Source organism: Macaca fascicularis, chromosome 15 (assembly GCF_037993035.2).
Source record: "Macaca fascicularis isolate 582-1 chromosome 15, T2T-MFA8v1.1".
Taxonomy (NCBI): Eukaryota; Metazoa; Chordata; class Mammalia; order Primates; family Cercopithecidae; genus Macaca; species Macaca fascicularis.
The window spans coordinates 59,923,816-59,943,730 of NC_088389.1; the positions used below are offsets into that span (position 1 = coordinate 59,923,816).

Genomic DNA, 19,915 nt, shown 5'->3' on the forward strand with positions numbered 1-19,915 from the left:
CATATTTAATTTTTACATCTTAACATCTCTGAAATTGATGTGTGTTCTATGACCCTTTTATTCATATTTTATTATGAAAAACTTCCCACATTCAATACAATAGAGGGAATAGTATAATGAACCTCCATATGTCTATCACCTGGCTTCAGTTATCAACCCAGGGAGCCAGTGTTATTTCTTCTGAACTCCCATCCACTCCTCCTGCTTTATCTCGAAGTAAATTTCTGGCATTGTATCAGTTCATCCGTTCATCCGTAAATCTTTCAGTAGGTCAGTGGCATCTCAGACTCAGGGAGTTACCTTAGGTTTTGAACTGGACACTTGGCCTCCGTAGATGACCCAAGGTTCTGGGTGAGGGAGGATGGGAGCTACTGGCTATTTGCCACAGCTGACGCTAATGCCTGGAAGAGGACATAAGCGAGGGGAGAGCACTGAGCAACCAGCAGTTCCAGGAAGGAAGAGCAAGGGGAATAAAATGGGGTCATCACACAGGGAGGAGGAAAACCACGAAATGAACCATGTCTTGGAGCCAGGGAAGGAGCCAGTGCTGAAAGTGGTTAACCCATCCAGTGAAACAAGGACAGAGGCATGACAGTGGCCACAAGGAGAGGTCACTGGCCACTGTGGCCAGGAGCACCCTGCTTTGAGAAGACTCTTTGGTGTCTGGCGAGGCAGGACATTATGCCCTCCCACACACACACCTGTCCTGGACCAGACATCTGCCTAGCATCTTAGGTGTCAGGCACAAATTGGGTATAGAGAAGGGGCTGTGGATGTCAGCTGATACAAGCCTAGAGACAAAGTTTCCATTTTGCCAAGGCCTGTGGGCATGAGACCAGTGTCTCTGAACTGCCAGGAGGATCAGCTGGCCCCTGAGCTCCTGCTTGGCTCAAGGGATTCAGATGGGTGAGGGGGCTGAGAACGTGCCAGCCCACACGGCTCCACTGCAGAGCCCAGTGCCCTGGTCCAGAGGACTCTGGCCTATGTCAGGAGCAGCGGAGTGATATGATGCTGTACCTGACTCCCAGCTAGATTGGGCTCTGGCTTCCTGAGGAGCAGGAAAGAACTTGCCCAGAGCAGCTTCAGGACTGTGTGTGGACTGACTGGGTAGGAAGGCTGGGCAGGGAGGGAGGCAGCCTTATCCTGGGGCTGCAGATGACAGGCTGTCTCTCTGGCTTCCAGGTGGACCAGCGGGTGCTCCAGGACCTGCTCTCGGAGAAGCTGCCCAGGCTGATGGCCCACCTGGGGCAGCACCACGTGGATCTCTCCCTCATCACCTTCAACTGGTTCCTCGTGGTCTTTGCAGACAGTCTCATTAGCAACATCCTCCTTCGGGTCTGGGATGCCTTCCTGTACGAGGGGACCAAGGTAGGGTGCTGCCAGGGGATGGGGCCCCTGAGCAAGTCCCTTCACCCATCTGGGTCTTGACTTTGCCCCTGGAGAATGAGAAGACAACGCTTACTTGTCAGGGCTGTTGGGAACGTCTCCTGAGAGCATGGCTTTGTCAACTGTAAAGTGCTTTGCATGTATGAGAAGTAGTGGTTCTGCCTCTGAAGATATGTCCTAAAGTTGGGGGATTTCCTTTCCGTGGAGATGAGGTGTGAGCATGATCAGAGAGGCACATCCCTATGCTGTCCTTGCCCCCCCCCCCCACCAGTCACCTGGGCCCTCCTTTTCTTCCTCTTGTTTGGACTAAGCCTTGGATTAAGAGACCGGAGCTCAGGTCTGGACCCAGCTCTGTCCTGACCTTGCCTGGAGACCCTGGGCAGGTCCCCCAACTCAGCCCTAGTTTACACCTCAGTTTACAAAGCACCCAGAGATTTTTTTTTTTTTTTTTTGAGACAGAGCCTTGCTCTGTCACCTAGGCTGTAGTGCAGTGGCATGATCTCCACTCACTGCAACTTCCGCCTCCCAGGTTCAAGCAATTCTCCTGCCTCAACCTCCGGAGTACCTGGGATTACAGGCATACGCCACCAATCCTGGCTAATTTTTGTATTTTTAGTAGAGACAGGGTTTCACCATGTTGGCCAGGCTGCTCTCGAACTCCTGACCTCAGGTGATCTGCCCGACTTGGCCTCCCAAAGTGCTGGGATTACTGGCGTGAACCACCGCGTCTGGCCTGTTGTTTTGTTTGGTTCCTGCCAAAGCTCCACGTAAAGATACAGATTAACTCCATGAGATTCCACAGGGGCATGCCTCACCCACAGTCATGAGACAAGACAGGCTAGAGCCAGGACTCTGTCCAAATCCCCAGATTTCAAGCTGTGTGCCCCTTGAGGGTATTCAGTCTCCCCCAGCCCCCTGGAGCCCTCCCCCGCACATTGTGCCTCCAGGCCTCAACTTCTGCAGCCAGTCCAGGGTCTTCCATACTGCCTGGGTCTATCAGGTTCCCTCCCTCCAGGGATGACCTGCCTGGCCTCCCATGCCCAACCTGAGCCCCCACTCTACCCCCAGGTGGTGTTTCGCTATGCCTTGGCCGTTTTCAAGTACAATGAGAAGGAGATCTTGAGGCTACACAATGGCCTGGAAATCTACCAGTACCTGCGCTTCTTCACCAAGACCATCTCCAACAGCCGGTGAGGACCCCCCACCCCCCTGCCACTCCCACCACTCACCTACCCCCAGGACACATAGCAGAGGGGAGGCTGATGTTTGCAAGTAGAAATTGGTAAGTGACGCTGATGCTCCTATTAATAGCTTAGAAATCTTCGGGGAAGTCTGACTGTCTGAGTGATCTGTCTGCCCCCTTAATATATGGCATTTGAGGCCTCCATGGAGTTTCATTTTTTCCCCACCTTCCCCTACCCTGAACATCCACTTTCCAGGCCAGTGTTCCTGGAAACAGAATTATACGAGTTCCTAGGACAACCTCACCTCCGGCCTTTTGCCCTTGCAGTTTCTTCTACTTAGAATGCCTCCTTGCCACTTCCACCATTACTATCTTCTTTGCCTGGTCACCTTTTATTCATTCTTTAAAACTCAGCTCACATGTCACCTCCTCCAAGAAGCCCTCCATGATCAGCCCTTCCCTGCTAGGTTAGGTGTCTTTCTTCTGATCTTCCTCCTGCCTCAGTACATATCTCTGTGGGTGGAAATCATCTTATTCATTGTTTCCTCCTGAGGGCAGGGGCCAGGGCTCAGCCACAAGGGCAGAAGGAATGTGGGGATGTCTGTCTGGGAGAGCCTGGTAAACGCCAGCCAGGTGGGTAAATGCCAGCCAGGTGGGGTGACGTGCTCTGGGCTGATTGTGCCCTCCTCCCAGGAAGCTGATGAACATCGCCTTCAACGACATGAACCCCTTCCGCATGAAACAGCTGCAGCAGCTGCGCATGGTCCACCGGGAGCGGCTGGAGGCTGAGCTACGGGAGCTGGAGCAGCTTAAGGCCGAGTACATGGAGAGGCGGACATCCCAGCGCAGAGCCATGTCCGACAGCTGCGCCAGCGAGGACGAGGTGGAGGGGGAGGCCTGACTTGGCCACCTCCCCTCCCCAAAGCCTTCCTCACTCGTGGAGGTTGGGCACGGACCAGTGGCCCAGCCCTGGGTGTCCCATCACCATGTGATCCTGGACACGTCCCTTCCCCTCTCTGGCCCTCAGTTTCCCCACCGGGACATTGTGTGCTGCAAAGCCATTGGTTGGGCTACTTCTTCATAGGCATGCACTTACCCAGGGGTGCCACCCTTTTGTCACCTCTTCCACAAGCACTTTGGCATGTAAACAAGCAAGAGCACTGCCTCTATAGGGTAACCTGGAACATTCTCTAGGTTATATCAATATGAAACAATGTAAATGGTGGAAATCATTCATAAGCTTTGGGACTTAAACAGTTCTCAGTTACCAATTGTTCCTGGATGGGCCCACGGTGCCAGGTTGTGCCACCACCAGCCTTCCAGCCTAGGGCATCTCTGGCTGCTATTTCTGTGAGCATCTGTAGGGCCAGCCCCTGCCTGGTTCCCTGAGATGTTAGAGTTTCATCTTTCTGGGTAGCAGCTTCTTTTCAGTGCTGCCTGGGTCTGCATCCAGGATGCTCTCCGTGTACTGAATCCTGTTTCCTCCTTTCTGCTCACAGTCCATTTTGGGGGGATCCCAGGGAAACCCCGTGTGCTGCACCACCAGGAACTTGGTGTGGGGGTTGGGCAGAGAGCCCTGGGTCAGGTGCCCCATTTGTGACCTCCCACTGCCCACTTCACAGGCTGGGGCACGGAGGGTCACCTCTTCTCTGAAAAATGGGTGGTTGGGAGGGTAGGAGAAGGTGGCAAGTGGAGACTGCTGCAGCGCAAGCCAGGGCTGGCTCGTCACAGCACCCACTGTGGCCCCAGTGCAGGGTCAGGCTCCTCCAGGTCCCTCCTCAGCAAGTAGAGGCTTCAGTCTGTCCCCACCTGAGGCAGGGGGTGAAGGCCATACCAGTGACTTTGGCAACTCATTTCTCAGCAAAACCTCTGTCTGTGCTGGCCTAGCCTTGAGTTGGCTGTCTTTGGTATGAAGGACTGGGCGTGGGGGGTTCTCACAAGGAAGCCCCCTCTCTGGAAAACCACCCAGGATTAGGGGACGCTGCCCTGGGACCTCCTGGCTGTGATCTGAGGCTCCCATCTGGGCTGGGGAGGAAGCTTTCCCCATCACTGGGGACCATGGACAGGCCCCGTGATGGCCCTGGCTGGTCCCTAGCCCTACCATCACCCACAGGTGTGAATTTGAGGGGTTGGTGCACCAGGCTCCCAGTTCCCTACACTGCACCGCCTGTGCCGCCTCGGGGAGGAGACGCTCAGGGTTCCTCTCCTCCCTGTCCACATGGGCTCCTGGCTGGCCCCAGGGCCCGCTTTTCTGTGAATACCCTGCACTGTGGCTTGACTGCCTTTCTCATTCTTGCTCAACTTCTTTCATCTGCTGAGGCCCTTTCACCACCAAACTGTTGATGAAGTGTGCTGGTGGCTTGAGGGCGGCCAAGGGGCCCAGCTGCACCCTGCACAGGCTGGATACTGTGCCCCTAGGTTGGTCGTCGGGATGATGAGAGGTCCAGCCCCATGAGGCTCCTAGGAGGGCTAAAGCAGGTAAACTGGTGCAGAGCTTGGAGCCTGGCACAGAGGAAAGTGCCACCGATGGGAATGAGCAGCCCAATTTTTTTTTTTTTTTTTTTTTTTTTGAGACAGAGCCTCCCTCTGCCACCAGGCTGGAGTGCAGTGGTGCAATCTCAACTCACTGCAACCTCCGCCTCCGTGGTTCAAGCGATTCTCCTGCCTCAGCCTCCCAAATAGCTGGGATTACAGGCATGCGCCCCCACGCCCAGCTAATTTTTGTATTTTTAGTAGAGACAGGATTTCACCATGTTAGCCAAGATGGTCTCAATTTCCTGACCTCGTGATCTTCCCACCTCAGCCTCCCAAAGTGCAGGGATTACAAGCGTGAGTCACCTTGCCCGGGCTGAGCAGCCCTCTTATGAAGGAAACACCACCTGTGGGGCCCTGAGGCCTGCAAAAGCCCCAGCTGCCGGGGAGCTCTGGCCCAGGGGGTCCCTCTGCCTTTAGCCTTGGAATTCACATTCCCTCTTCAGCAACAGCAATCAACAAAGAATCAGGCAATGGGCACAGGGGCTACTGGATAAATGGCAGCCCACCTCTACCTTTTTCCCTCCCCTTCCCTGCCCCTCCCCTCGCCTCTTCCTTCCCTCTTTCCTTTCCCGTCCTTCCTCCCCTTCCTTCCCCCTCCTTCCTCCCCTTCCTTTCCCCTCCTTCCTCCCCTTCCTTTCCCCTCCTTCCTCCCTCATCCCCCTTTTCCTCCTTCCCCATTCTCCTCTCCTTCCCTTCTTCCTCCTTTCTCCCCTCTTCCCCCCTTTTCTTCTTCCCTCTCTTCCTCCTCTCCGCTTCTCTTCCTCTCTCCTCCATCTCCCCACATCCCCCCAACCCCAGGCAGAGGAGAAGCTCTGCTCAGAGCTGGGTGCTATGCTCTTTCCCTGCCCTCCTGGGGAGAGGGGTGGGTGGTACTTTGCATTTGACCCAACACTGTGTAACCTGGCTGCACCTTAGAATCACCTGAGTAGCGGTCACCATAGCTCACGCTTGTAATCCCAGCACTTTGTGAGGCCAAGGCAGGTGGATCACTTGAGGCCAGGAGTTCAAGCCCAGCCTAGCCAACATGGTGAAACCCTGTCTCTACTAAAATATAAAAAATTAGCCGGGCGTGGTGGTGGGCGCCTGTAATCCCAGCTAGTTGGGAGGCTGAGGCAGGAGAATGCTTGAACCTGGGAGGCGGCGGTTGTGGTGAGCCGAGATCGTGCCATTGCACTCCAGCTTGGGCAACAGGAGCGAAACTCCGTCACACACACACACACACACACACACACACACACACACACACACACACACAAATCACCTGAGTAGCTTTTTTAAAATGTTGGTGCTAGGTTCCTATGCCTGGAGCCTGTGGTGGGGCCCAGGCATTCTCATACACAGAAGGGTTGGGGACACAGGACAGTGAGGACTAACTGCCTCCTCAGGCCCTGACAGGGAGCTGGGATTGAGAACTGCCTGTCCTACAGCGTCAACTCACCCAGGCCAAGCTCAGGTTACCAATGAGTAGACAGGGGTCAGAGACATTAGCTAATGTATCCAAAGTCACACAGCCACCGGTGGAGCCGTGCTCCAGCCTAGAGCCCTTACTGCAAAGCCAGGGAGGACTCCCCCTGGTTTACCCCACCTCTGGAACCTAGAACACCTTCCCCAAGAACCCAGGGAAGGGGCATGCCTGGCCTGTGGCCTCCTGGGTATACCCTCAGTAGATAGTTCTAGGCCAAAGAAAATTAGAGGAAGAATTTCCTCATGGTTGCCTCAAGCTGGGATTGTAGCACTATTTCTCCCCTTCATCAGAGACAACAAGGGAAGCGTGATATCCACATGGCAGGGAGGCTGAGCAGGGACCAGTGGGCCCACCCCAGAGCATCTGTGCCTGCTGCTACTGCCCCTGGGGCACCTGCCCGCCCTTCCCTGCTCTTTCTGGAGGGTGTTTGGGGCCCACTCCTGGTGTCAGGTTCCTGGCCCGCACCACAGCTGTCGTCCCCTTCCCCCGGGGCTGCTGCCTTCCAGGGCTGCAGGATCCGATCCCTCTCAGCCCCACCTTCCCACCCTAGAGGACAGGACCTCAAGCTCAAAGCATGCCTTCCCCAGGCCTTAGGCCCCCAGCAAGCTGTGGGCCAACCTGCTCTATAGGAGAGGAAAAGGGAGTAACCCAGGGAACCTCCCTGGGGCAACATCCCTAAGAATAAAGGGACTGGGTCAAAGGAGGTGGAAGGCCCCCCTCCCAACATTCCCCAACAGAAGAGGTACTCACTTCCAGAGATTGCCCATGTTCAAGGCTGCTATCCTCCAAACACAGAGCGCCAGCCCCCAGGCACTGTCTCCTCATTCTTTCTCAACCCCCTCCCTCATGGACATGGGGCCATATCGTACAGAAAGTTCCACGTGGGGCATATAGATGGAGAACTGGTCCCCCACCCCCACCCCACACACATATGTTCTGGTCCTACACAAGATGTTTACCTACACATGGAATATTAACAAAGCCAGCCATTGGGCTCGGTGGCTCACGCCTGTAATCCCAGCACTTTGGGAAGCTGAGGCAGGCAGATCACGAGGTCAGGAGATCAAGACCATCCTGGCTAACACGGTGAAACCCCATCTCTACTAAAAATACAAAAAATTAGCCGGGCGTGGTGGCGGGCGCCTGTAGTCCCAGCTACTCAGGAGTCTGAGGCAGGAGAATGGTGTGAATCCAGGAGGCGGAGCTTGCAGTGAGCCGAGATCACGCCACTGCTCTCCAGGGTGGGCAACAGAGTGAGACTCCGTCTCCAAAAAAAAAAAGCCAGCCATGTGGGTGCACTGGGAAGGAGGAAGAGGGAGGTTTCCTGGCCCATCTCAATCCACACTAAGGCCTAATAGAAGGTGCTAGCAGATGGGCCCAACTTTGGAACCAGACGTGCTATGTGGTTTTCTAGCTAGGGGATCCTGGGTAGGTCATGACCACTGTGGCGTCAGGTTCCCCATGTGTGCAATCCTGAATCTCGGCTCACTGCAACCTCCACCTCCTAGGTTCAAGTTATTCTCCTGCCTCAGCCTCCCGAGTAGCTGGAAATACAGGCACATGCCACCACACCCGACTGATTTTTGTATTTTTACTAGAGATAGGTTTTCACCATGGTGGCCAGGCTGGTCTTGAACTCCTGATCTCAAGCAGTCCACCTGCCTTGGCCTCCCAAAATGCTAGGATTACAGGCATGAGCCACCGCGCCCAGCCATCCATATGCTTCTTTGAAAGTTTAGATACCCAACTCTTGCATGCTAACACCAGAAGCATGCGTTCAGCCTGCCTGCTGGGCAGTCCGACTCCAGAAGGCCTGAATCAGAGCTGTAGGCTGAGGGTTTTCAGGACCATACTGCACACTGGGCTTTAGGTGGTAGGCAGGGAGCCCGTCCATCTCTGGGCAGGGGAGTGGTGCAGTGGACTATGAAAGCTGAGTCACATTCTAAGGAGAGAATCAAGAGCTCCCCAAGTACCTTGCCACTCCAAGCCTCAATTTCTTATCTGTAAAATGGAGGTAATAATAGTGGCTAAATAAAGGGGTTGCTAGGCTTAGAAGAAATGATACAGATATGTAAAGTAGTAATAGTGTACTCTGTCATCCACTCCACAGCTATATATTGAGTGCCTACTATGTGCCACGGAGCAGTTCAAGGCCCTCAAGATAACGGTCTTTACTGAACAAAACCAAGAGCTCTTCGGAGACGTGGTGTGGTAGAGTGGCTGTGAGCTTAGCAGCCCTGGGAGCCATACTGCCTGGGGTCGCATGACTAGCCGTGTGATCTTAACCTAGGTACTTAACCTCTGTGTGCCGCAGCTTTCTTTTGTGTTAAATAGGTGAGTAATGGCATCAACCTCATAGGCCTGTGTGACAGTGAATGGAGGTAATGCACAGAAGGCGCTTAGAGCAGTGCGTGGCTCAGTAGTGTTCGGTAGGGGTGGTACCCAAAGGTAGGGCCTCCCCATTGTCTAGTGTCCTCAGGGCTCCCCAGCCGGCGAGGCTGGGCAGCAGCGCCCCCGCTGGTCCCGAGAGAAGGAAGGGCGTCCTCCTCTGCTCCCAGCGGCGCTCCCGGCTCCTCTCCTCCCTGCGGACTGGGAAGCCTCGGTAACAGCTGTAACTGCTCGGGGAAAGGAGCGCTTCCCCGGTCGGGCTCTGCGCGCGCACTGTACCTGTCCGGGATTGTCACATCCAGGGCTCAAACAGCCTTAAGAGGCCGACGCGGTTATTGTCTCCATTTCACCACGGGGGAAACTGAGGCTCCCGGAGGTCAGGTTCCTCATCCCACACCACGCAGAGAGGGCACGGCGGGACGTGGGGCCGGCGGCTCTGCTTGTCCCCAGCCTCCGCCTGGTGGCCAGCAACCCGCCCCAATCACTGCGACGTGTGCGCGCCTGCTCCCAGCACGTGTGCGCGCCCCGAGACCCGCCCCGGGAAGCCAGGAGCGCGGTTGGGGTCGTGGGGGCGGAAAAGGGTGGCCAGGGCGGACCCGCGGGGCGGGCGAGAGGGCGGACCTTTGGCCGGGCCCCCGCCCCGCCTTCCAGCCCCGCCCGCCGGGCTGCAGAGGGAGGCGGCGGCGGCTCTGGGCGCCGGGAGTCGGCGGGCGGCGAGGAGCGCGGAGCCGGAGCTGGACGCCGCCGCCGCCACCGCCACCACCACCTGCGCGGCCGTCATCAAGGTAGGGCGGCCCCGCGCCGCCGGCCGTGGCTTCCCGGTCTGCGCGATGGGGACGTCGGGCGGGACGTGCGCACTGAGCCCCCCGCGGCTTCAGCTCTCGGAGAGGGAGGGATGCGGGGCTCGGCGCGCGGGGGACCTGGCTTTCAGCCCCTTTGCGTGACCTTGCACAAAGCACTGCTCCTCTTCAGGCCTCAGTTTCCCCGTCAGGATAGCGGGCTCATTGGTGGCCCCCTTCTCTCGGGGTTGTTGGGAGGGGCCGCCCCGAGGTCCGGGCTCCCGACGGCTCGCTGCCCGCATGAGTACTGTCTGCACCTCCCACCCCTCCAGCCCGCGGTGAGGGAAGCGCACTCTGGGCGCGGCCAGCCGGTCCCTACAGGCCCCTGCTGTGGCCCGGGTGCTCCATGGGACTCTTGTCGGGACCCTCCCCCTCTTGGCTGCGTTACCTGCTGGGCCTCAGCTTCCTGGTACAGGAAACGGTGGGGTGGGGGGCATCCCCGGGTCCCCGCCAAGCCGGCCTGGGCGTGCAGGTGGGGCATCAGCCGGCCCACCAAGAGGGTTTACTCGTCTGGGGCTGGAGGAGCCCTAGGTTGGAGGTGGCTGGACTCCTGGCGGCACGACTGCCTGGACCAGCCCCACGTAGGCACCTCGATTTACAGAGTGGTACAGGACAGCTCCTTCCCCTTCCCCACCCGGGCCAGGTGCTGGTGCCTAGCTCTGTGTCCCAGAGCTAGTGTGTGATAAGGTGTGACACACACTAGCTGGTGTGACAAGGGTTGACTGGCGGCCACGCCTGGACCTCAGAGGGGTAACAATGCCAAGGGGCTGTGTCTGCGTGGTATTAAGGGATGGGACAGAGCACAGGTCTGAGGGACTGTGGTCCAGGCTCCCTAGGTAAAGAAGACCTATGGCATCTGGCCCAGCCCCTCTGTAAGACCCCCTCTGGAAGGTCTTGCTGCCCCCTTGCACACTCCTTGTGATGGGGATCTCATTAGTTGTAAACCAGGCTGGAATCTGCTACCCAGTCACTGCCTCTCCTGCTGGTCCTGCTCTGAACACACAAACAACCTCTGACCCTTCCTCCCTCACCCTGGAGCAGTGATCAGGTCCCTTAAGTATGCTCACCTCCAGCCCCAGCAGTTTCTCCCATCAAAGCCCAGGGAGCCAAGGCAAGAAGAGGGAGCTGAGGTGTCTGCCCCAGAGCAGACTGTGGGACCTCCGCTTTCCCGGGGGTTGTTCAGAACCCACCTGTGCCTCAGAACTGGAATATGTCTCTCGAGCTTCCTGCCCCTCCTGGGGACCTTCTGAGAGGTCTGGAGTGAGGAGAGCCGGAGCCCCTCTGCAGGCCTTTCCTGCCCCATGTGGCCTCCTCTCCACCTGCCTGATGCCTGCCCTTTTTGAGGGAGCGGTGTCTAAGAATCACTTCTCAGCCTTCTGGACTTTCTTGTCCCCTTCATGACCTGCCCCGCACCCAGGGACTTTCTTACAGCCAAAAGAGGGCAGGAGGCCCCTGGACAGGTCGTGAGCTCTTTGTCATCACAGGTATGCAAGCAGAACCTGGGGTGAGCTACCTCGGACTGAAAGTCTGTGGAATTCTAGGGCTGAAGTAGTGCCTATGACCTTGCCCTGCGGCCATGGTGGAGCTGCACAGGACTGGGAGCCGGACCACAAATGAGTGTTATTATCCCCTCGTAAAAGCAGGCAAAGTATACGTGCTGGCCCATGAGCCCAGCTCCGACGCACAGGCTTAAGTGCTACCTGGGTCTCCTGTCATCTCGACACATGTATAATCTGGGCCCTGTTTTCCTGCTTGCCTAGTGCAAGCCTTTTTGGCCTGATTTAGGAGCATGGCAGATTCGGGTTATTAAAAAGTCATGCTATGACTTTAATTGCTAATAGTTTTTAAGTGCACCATGGAATTATGGAATGTCTAAGCTGAAAGGAGCCTTAAGACATCATCTCATTCAACCCCCTCATTTTACAGATAGGCATCCCCTGTCCCCAGAGGGGATGTGACTGGGCAAAGGTCACACAGCAAACCAGCAACCGAGCCCAGGGATCCTGATTCCAAGATTGGAGTGCCTTTTTTTCCCCCAGAAAACACATAACATTTAATAAATGAAAGGAGGCTGTATTTATTCCTGTAAAATTAGGAAAAATAAAAATAAAAGGATGAAACTCTGCGCTGGCAAGGCTGTAGGGATTCGCCTGTGGCATTTAATTTTGCAGAGCAATCTGGTAGCCTGTTGTCATGAAAATGACCTACTTGCCCTTTGCCTTTAGCCAGCTACTTTGAGGGCTTTATCCTAAGGAAGTAACTATAAAGAGAGACATATGTAGTGCTGTTATTTGTAAGAAGTTGTCTTCTGGCCTGGGCGCAGTGGCTCACACCTGTAATCCCAGCAGTTTAGGAGGCCAAGGTGGGCGGATCACCTGAGGTCAGGAGTTCGAGACCACCCTGGGCAACATGATGAAACCCTGTCTCTACTGAAAATATAAAAATTAGCCAGGTATGGTGGCACATGCCTGTAATCCCAGCTACTCGGGAGGCTGAGGCAGGAGAATCACTTGAACCCGGGAGGCAGAGGTTGCAGTGAACCGTGATTGCACCACTGCACTCCAGCCTGGGCGACAGAGCGAAACAACATCTCAAAAAAATAAAGAAAGAAGTTACCGTCTAGTGAAGAAGTGTTCAGTGTTTTATCTGAGGCTTAATAAACATTTCATTTGACAAATACAACTTAAAAAAATAGTGGCACTGAAGCTTACAGTACCAGAGTCTGGCCAGCATAGAAACAGTTTAATCCAGAAGAAAGACCATGAGACTAAAGTCAGCAGACATAGATTCCAGGATGAAGTGTTCCTCTGCCCTACCTTGGGCCAATCCGTTCCCCTCTCTGGACCTCACTTTCCCCATCTGTGAAATAAGGGTAGACTCAGCAGTTGCTGAATTTGTTTGAGCTCTGACAGCCAACCTCTTAGAGTGAACAAATCTCAGTAGCCAAGCCGAGATTGGAAGGAGATTCGTTAATTGAATCTCCTTAGAGGCAGGCAGCTAGCTCCCCACCGAGGGGTTTCAGCCTTAAATCTCTGCTATTTCAAAATGACCAGAAGCTGGATTGTTTTAGAAGTTGGTGTGTTTTTATCTTCTCTGTTAAATCTCAGGAGGTCCAGAAAATAATTGAGCAGAATCTTCTTGTATTGTAAGTCTATAATCCATGCCTTGCCTCCTTCAGAACAGATTGGACGTGCTTTGCAATCACACCTGGTCTGAAGGGGCAGGAGTAGGTGACTTTGCTTCTGTGGGCAAACTGTGCCTCCTGGGGGTCTGCAGGCTGCTATGGGAAACTTACTAGGTTAAACCACATGAAATGGCCAGTATGTGACTTGTTTTGACTTACAAGAAATGGCAATTTCATTTGGTTCAGCCTAAATAGAAAAAGATATACAGGTATTTAAAGAGTAGTGTGCTCCTTACTATAATTGAGAGATTGGCAGGGTGTGGTGAGGACAAGGAAGGTGTGATTATGAGCTTGGAGAAGTCAAGGAGGAGGGACATGAGAGCCTCACTTTGAAGCATCACTAATAGTAATAATAATAGCTAACATTCGTTGAGTATTTACCACCAGCCTAATTTTGTCCTAAGTGTTTATGTTCATTCGTTTGTTTGGTCATTCAGCTAGTATTTATTAAACACCTACATTGTACTAGGTTTTTTGTTTTTTTTTTTTTTTTTTTTTTTTTTGAGACAGAGTCTCGCTTTGTTGCCCAGGCTGAAGTGCAGTGGCATGATCTCAGCTCACGGCAATCTCTGCCTCTGCCTCCTGGGTTCAAGTGATTCTCATGCCTCAGCCTCCTGAGTAGCTGGGATTACAGGTGCGTGCCACCATGCCAGCTAATTTTTGTATTTTCAGTAGAGACGGTGCTTTGCCATGTTGGCCAGGCTGGACTCGAACTCCTGACCTCAAGTGATCCGACCATCCTGGCCTCCCAAAGTGTTGGTATAACAGGCGTAAGCCACCACACCCAACCTGTACTAGGTATTTTCTAAGTGCTGGGGAAAGGGGGAAGGTGCTAACATTAAACAAAATAAACCAGAAAGATCTTCCCCCAAAGAACTTACAATCAGATGCGGGGAAAGGCAGATGAAAAACAGTAAGTAAAATAGATGAATAGGTGATAAATAAAATAGGTGATAAATGAGATGGAGCAAATATAGGAGGGGTTAGGGTATGCGAGGGTGATGGGAAGAGGGGTGCAGTTTTAATGAGGGTGGGCTGGGGGCCTCATTGAGAAGGTGATTTTTAGGCAAAGGCTTGAAGGAAGAGAGGGGTGAGTCAGGCTCATTTCTGGGGAAACAGCCATCCAGGTGCAGGAAACAGCTGGGGCAAAAGCCCTGAGGCAGGACCATGCCTGGCGTGTTCAGAAAAGCGCGAGCTGGAACAGACTGATGGTAAGAGAAGAGGAAGAGAGGAACAGGCAGGCTCTGGGCTAGACTGTGTACCCCACCATGCTCACGATGGAATCCTGCAAGTGTCTGAGGGAGCTACTCTTTTTATTCCTCTTTTCCAGTTAAGAAAACAAAGATACAGAAAAGTTACGTGGCTTATTGAAACTGTGTCTCATGGAGAATCTAGGACTTTCAGCCAGGGTCAGCGGGGAGCCATGGAAGGCTTTTGAATTGGGTAGGAACATGGCCAGATTTGAATATTGGTGTGATTCCTGTGAGATTGCCATGGTCTGAATATTTATGTTCCTCCAAAGCTCATATGTTGAAATCTTACCCCATAAGGTGACGGTATTAGGAGGTGGGGCTTTTGGGAGGGAATCAGGTTAGGAAGGCAGAGCCCTCATAATGGGATTGGTGTTGTTATGCAAGAGGCCCCAGAGAGACCCTCACCCGCTCCACCACATGAAGACACAATAAGAAGGCGGCGTTCTATGACCCAGGAAGTGGGTCCTCACCAGACTCCAAATCTGCTGCCTTAGTCTTGGACTTCCATCCTCCAGAACTGTGACAAATACATTTCTGTTGTTAATAAAGCACCCAAATTTTTTTTTTTTTTTTTTTTTTTTTTTTGAGATGGAGTCTCGCCCAGCTGCCCAGGCTGGAGTGCAGTGGTGCGATCTCTGCTCACTGCAACCACCGTCTCCCAGGTTCAAGCGATTCTCCTGTCTCACCCTCCTGAGTAGCTGGGATTACAGGCATCCGCCATCATGACTGGCTCTTTTTTTTTTTTTTTTTTGAGATAGAGTCTCGCTCTGTCACCCTGGCTGGAGTGCGAGTGGAGTGCAGTGGCAGGATCTCGGCTCACCACAAGCTCTACCTCCCAGGTTCGTGCCATTCTCCCGCCTCAGCCTCCCCAGTAGCTGGGATACAGGCGCTCACCACCACACCCGGCTAATTTTGTTTTTGTATTTTTAGTAGAGACGGGGTTTCACTGTGTTAGCCAGGATGGTCTCGATCTCCTGACCTCGTGATCCGCCCTACTCGGCCTCCCCACCCCCCCAAAGTGCTGGGATTACAGACATGAGCCACCACGCCTGGCCAAAGCACCCAATTTATGGTATTTTGTTGTAGCAGCAGCAATGGACGAAGACAGGTGCAGAGAGACGGCTGTAGAAATAGTCCAGGTCTGGAGTGCTGCGGTGGGACCTGGGCAGTGAACTCAGTGCTAGAAGAGAGGTTGGGGTCCAGGCCAGGTGAGCAGGAGGAGGATGAGGAGGAAGCCAGGCTGGCCCTGGGCTTATTTATTTAACAAACACTTATTAGCACTTCTTACCACCATCTGATATTTTATGTACATTAACCCAATCCCCATAACAACCTATACAGTAGATACTGTTACTTATTATTTCTCTCATTTTAAAATGGATATATTGTATGTAAATGATATCTCATAAAGTTAATTTACAAAGAAAATACATTTTTAAAAGTATAAACACTTGATAATGGAGACTTTTAGAAAAAGGCAGGAAAACAGACAAAATAAATTACCATATCTTCTCCTCTTCTCATCCCACATAATCAATATAAACATTTACTTTCTGTCTTTTTTCTACTATCATTCCCATTTTATAGATGAGAACACTGAGGCCCAGGGAAGTTGGGTAGCTAGCCCAGGATCATACATTCAATCCATGTCATCTGCCTCCAGCATCCAGGGTCTTAATCACCATCCCCTGCTGCCTGTAGTCAATCCTGGGAATGTCAGAGTTGGTGGGTTCCATTAAGATACCATCCCCCAAACCTAGCCCCTCCCCACCCAGCCACCCCACTCATGGCATCATTTCACAGATAGGTAAAGTGAGGCCCAATGAGAGATGGGGCCTTGCTCAGCATCTGTCAGCCAGTCAGGAGCAGATATGTGAAGTCTCATTCAAATAAGAAATTGGGAGCTGAGCATTTGTGCAGGGTTGATATGACAGCTGCTTCTAGCCTGGCCTTGAGCCTGGAGTTTGCAGGGGTCTGACAAATGGCATGTCCCTGCCCACAGGCAGTGCAGGGGACTACCAGGGCAAGCATGTGTTCTCTGGGCCCAAGAGTCTTGTCCCTCCAGCCAGCCCTGGGTGGGAGGTGAGTTTGGGGCTTTGCCCACATTGCAGGCCCCCTGAGAGTTGTCTCCTGTACTCTGACTGTGCATTTATTTCTGGCTCTGGTGCCAGCAAACTCCTGGGGCTGCCTGCTGCCAGTGATGCAGCCCTGGCTTCTAGCCCCATCTCAGACACTGAGTGGCCTTAGGCCAGGGTCTTTCCTGGCTCACCTGCAGAATGGCATCATAATGGCCCCAGCCACAGGATGAAGTAAGAAGTGCAAGGGAAGTTCTTGCACAGGGTGTGGTCCATGGCATGCTCAATAACTGGGCAACTCCTGTGGCTGTTCCTAAGGCTGCACCAGGGTGTTGGCCCAGGCTGGAGAATTGAGCCCACTGCAGACAAAGCCTCCCTCCTGCCAACCTCCCTTTCACACCTGGCTGACCAGGTAGACCTGCCCGAGACATCAGAAACTAGCCTCCAGCAATGGTTTGGAGTCTAAGATTGCAGACAACAAGGGATACAGTGCAGCAAAAGAACCCAGGCCTCTAAGGAAGGAGAGGTGACCCCGCTACTGACATGCTCCTTAGGCAAGTCTTCACCCTTCTTTATGACTCAGTGTCCTCATCTGTGAAAGGGGGAGAATAATTCCTGCCTTAGTCATTGAAATGATCTTCACCCCAGCAACCATCTATTGATGTTTTTCTAATGCTTGGGGAGTGTGAGTGTAGACGAGCTAGACCCATCACAGCTGCGAGGGCCCATAGCCTGGCAGGAGCACTACGGTTATCATAGGGAAGCCCAGGAGCTGTGGGGCCTCCAGGAGGGGCACCTAACCCAGCCTAGGGTGGAAGTGGGGGGTCGGGGAAGCCTCCCTAGAGGAGCTGATGCCTGAGCTGGGTTGTTAGTGGGATTTGGAGATGGCCAGACTATGAAGGGTAGAAAAATAAGGGAAGATACTGGGTCAGTCACTTCACTTCTTCAAGTGTCAGTTTCTTCATTTATAAAATGGGGATAATAAATACCTGCTCTGCCTAATTTATAGGCTTGTTGTAAGGCTATAAATTGGATAAAAGTAAGGAGGCACTTTAGGAACTACAAAATGCCAGGCACCTACCTATTCATTATTTATTGTGATTTCTGGGGCCCCTAGGGGTTAGGAAAATACCAGGCCAGCATGTGGGGCTGGGAGAACTTCTGGTTGGTTTTGAAAGGGCTACAATCAAATCGGACAGAGACAGGCAACCACCATTAAACATACATCCCTTGATTTAAGAGTTCTGGAGTATTTCTGTGCCTGGGTGAGGCTTTGTTTGGTGGGGTCCCTGAAGGCAGCCATGACCGCATCGCAGATCACAGCCCCATTCTGAGGATGAGGAGGAACAACGTCAGACCCAAAGCACTACATCCCTGTAGAGGCCTGGGACCTGCCAGGGGTAGGGATAGAGGACTGGAGCACCGTGGGGCCACCATGAAGGAACCAGTCTGTTTAGAGAGAGGGCCACCATGTCATGGTAAGAGAAAGAGTAGTACGTGTGGAATGAGCCTGTTTGGGTTTGAATATGAGAAAATAATCTTTCCCCAGCATGCAGACATAGCAAAATATTCAGACAGAGAGACATCAAGCTAATTATCACTAGGTGGTAGAATTTTGTTTTCTTTAGTCTTTTCTACATTTAAAATGTTTTGGCTGGGCATGGTGGCTCCTCCCAGTAATCCCAGCACTTTGGGAAGCCAGGAGTTTGAGACCAGCCTGGGCAACAAAGTAAGACATTGCCTCTATTAAAATAAAATAAAATAATGTTATACATGATAGATAAATTTATTTCTTTAAAGATTTTGGTGATATGTGTACAGTTATTCCTAGATATTCAGCTTCCAGGACACCCAAGGATATCAAAATCTGTGGATATTAAAATCCCTGATATAAAATGATGTAGCATTTGCATGTAACCTACACACACACCCTCCTGTATACTTTAAGTCATCTATAGATCACTTACAATGCCTAACACAATGTAAATGCTATGTAACTAGTTGTTATACTGTATATACATTTTTTTTTTTTTTTTTTGAGATGGAATCTCGCTCTGTCACCCAGGCTGGAGTGCAGTGGCGCTATCTCGGCTCACTGCAAGCTCTGCCTCCCGGGTTCACACCATTCTCCTGCCTCAGCCTCCCGAGTAGCTGGGACTACAGGCGCCCGCCACCACGCCCGGCTAATTTTTTGTATTTTTAGTAGAGATGGGGTTTCACCGTGTTAGCCAGGATGGTCTCGATCTCCTGACCTCGTGATCCACCCGTGTCGGCCTCCCAAGTGCTGGGATTACAGGCGTGAGCCACCAGCGCCCGGCCGTATATACATATTTTTAAGACAGAGTCTTGCTCTGTCACCCCGACTGAAATGTAGTGGCGCAATCTCGGCTCACTGCAAACTCTGCCTCCCGGGTTCAAGCGATTCTTGTGCCTCAGTCTCCTAAGTAGCTGGAATCACAGGCATGTACCACCATGCCCAGCTAATTTTTTGCATTTTTAGAAGAGATGGGGTTTCGCTATGTTGGCCAGGCTGGTCTCGAACTCTTGATCTCAAGTAATCTGCCTGCTTCGGCCTCCCAAAATACTGGGATAACAGGTGTAAGCCACCATGTCTGGCCCGTTATACTGTATTTTTAAATTTGTATTTTTTAATTGTTGTATTGGTATTTTTTATTTTTTCGTGTATTTTCCATCTGAGGTTGGTTGAATCTACAGATGCAGGACCCACAGATACAGAGGGCCAACTATGTATGCAATATAAGTTATAATGATATTTAGATAATAAAATGATCAGGCCGGTCTGACATCACCAGGCTGCAGGGATGAAGGCAGCACTCACAGCATAAGGACTTTGGTGAGGCCTGGATGACATCCCCAGTGCTGGCCTTTGGAACAGTTGGGAGCAGAGTCCAGGGATGGCTTGATGGAGTCACACTGGAGGAGACGTCTGTGGGGGTTTCTGAAGGTGGGAGCTAGGACTCTTTTCTTGGGACAAAGACTTGGGGTTTTGGGTGGCTGCAAGCACACTGTGGAACCTACCACATCAGTAGCAACAGAGGGTCAGAGGCAGAGGTGAGCGTCCTGCTGAAGTTTGGGCCACTTTCTGAGCAAGACTAGGACAGCTGAGACAGATCCACAGGGGCGCCAGGCCAGGGAAGGGCCTGAGCCTTCAAATTCCATGAAGCTTTGGAGATCCAGGGTGAATGCTAGGCCTCAACAGACCCTTGTCCCTTAACGATTTGTGTTCTGGCTGGAACTCACAGGCGTTCCAGCCTCTTTGCAAGGGAAGTAAAGAATCTAAGCTACTGTGGTATTTCATTCAAAGCAGGGCTTATCTGTTGTGAGATGTACCCTTATTTTTTTTTTTTTTTTTTTTTTTTTTGAGACGGAGTCTCGCTCTGTCACCCGGGCTGGAGTGCAGTGGCCGGATCTCAGCTCACTGCAAGCTCCGCCTCCCGAGTTCACGCCATTCTCCTGCCTCAGCCTCCCGAGTAGCTGGGACTACAGGCGCCCGCCACCTCGCCCGGCTAGCTTTTTGTATTTTTTAGTAGAGACGGGGTTTCACCGTGTTAGCCAGGATGGTCTCGATCTCCTGACCTTATGATCC

The 19,915-nt window shown here is 52.7% G+C and overlaps 2 protein-coding genes and 1 long non-coding RNA gene across 10 annotated transcripts in view; 2 read left to right on the plus strand and 1 right to left on the minus strand.

Moving 5' to 3' along the window:
• Positions 1-3,803, plus strand: part of TBC1D2 (TBC1 domain family member 2) — a 61,708-nt gene extending 57,905 nt beyond the window's left edge. For 3 of the 6 annotated variants that reach the window (XR_012424536.1, XM_005581210.5, XM_065530289.2), the window contains 3 exons: positions 1,183-1,368; positions 2,455-2,576; positions 3,263-3,803. Coding sequence is in view for 4 of the 6 variants with exons in the window: in XM_005581210.5 (XP_005581267.3) it covers positions 1,183-1,368; positions 2,455-2,576; positions 3,263-3,470 (516 nt within the window). In the remaining 2 variants the exon portion in view is untranslated. The remainder of the gene's footprint in view (positions 1-1,182; positions 1,369-2,454; positions 2,577-3,262) is intronic. The other 3 variants (XR_012424537.1, XM_005581212.5, XM_074017001.1) reach the window with 1 other exon arrangement.
• LOC135967404 (uncharacterized) lies at positions 35-9,442 on the minus strand. Its single transcript, XR_012424538.1, has 3 exons — positions 9,237-9,442; positions 1,018-1,436; positions 35-401 (listed from the first exon to the last, which is right to left on the minus strand). It is a non-coding gene; the product is annotated as an uncharacterized lncRNA (long non-coding RNA).
• CORO2A (coronin 2A) overlaps positions 9,095-19,915 on the plus strand; it is a 72,465-nt gene continuing 61,644 nt past the window's right edge. For 2 of the 3 annotated variants that reach the window (XM_005581214.3, XM_065530292.1), the window contains exon 1: positions 9,627-9,742. The gene's annotated coding sequence lies outside the window, so the exon portion shown is untranslated. Of the gene's footprint in view, positions 9,334-9,626; positions 9,743-19,915 lie in introns of those variants that run through there. The other variant, XM_065530291.1, reaches the window with a different exon arrangement.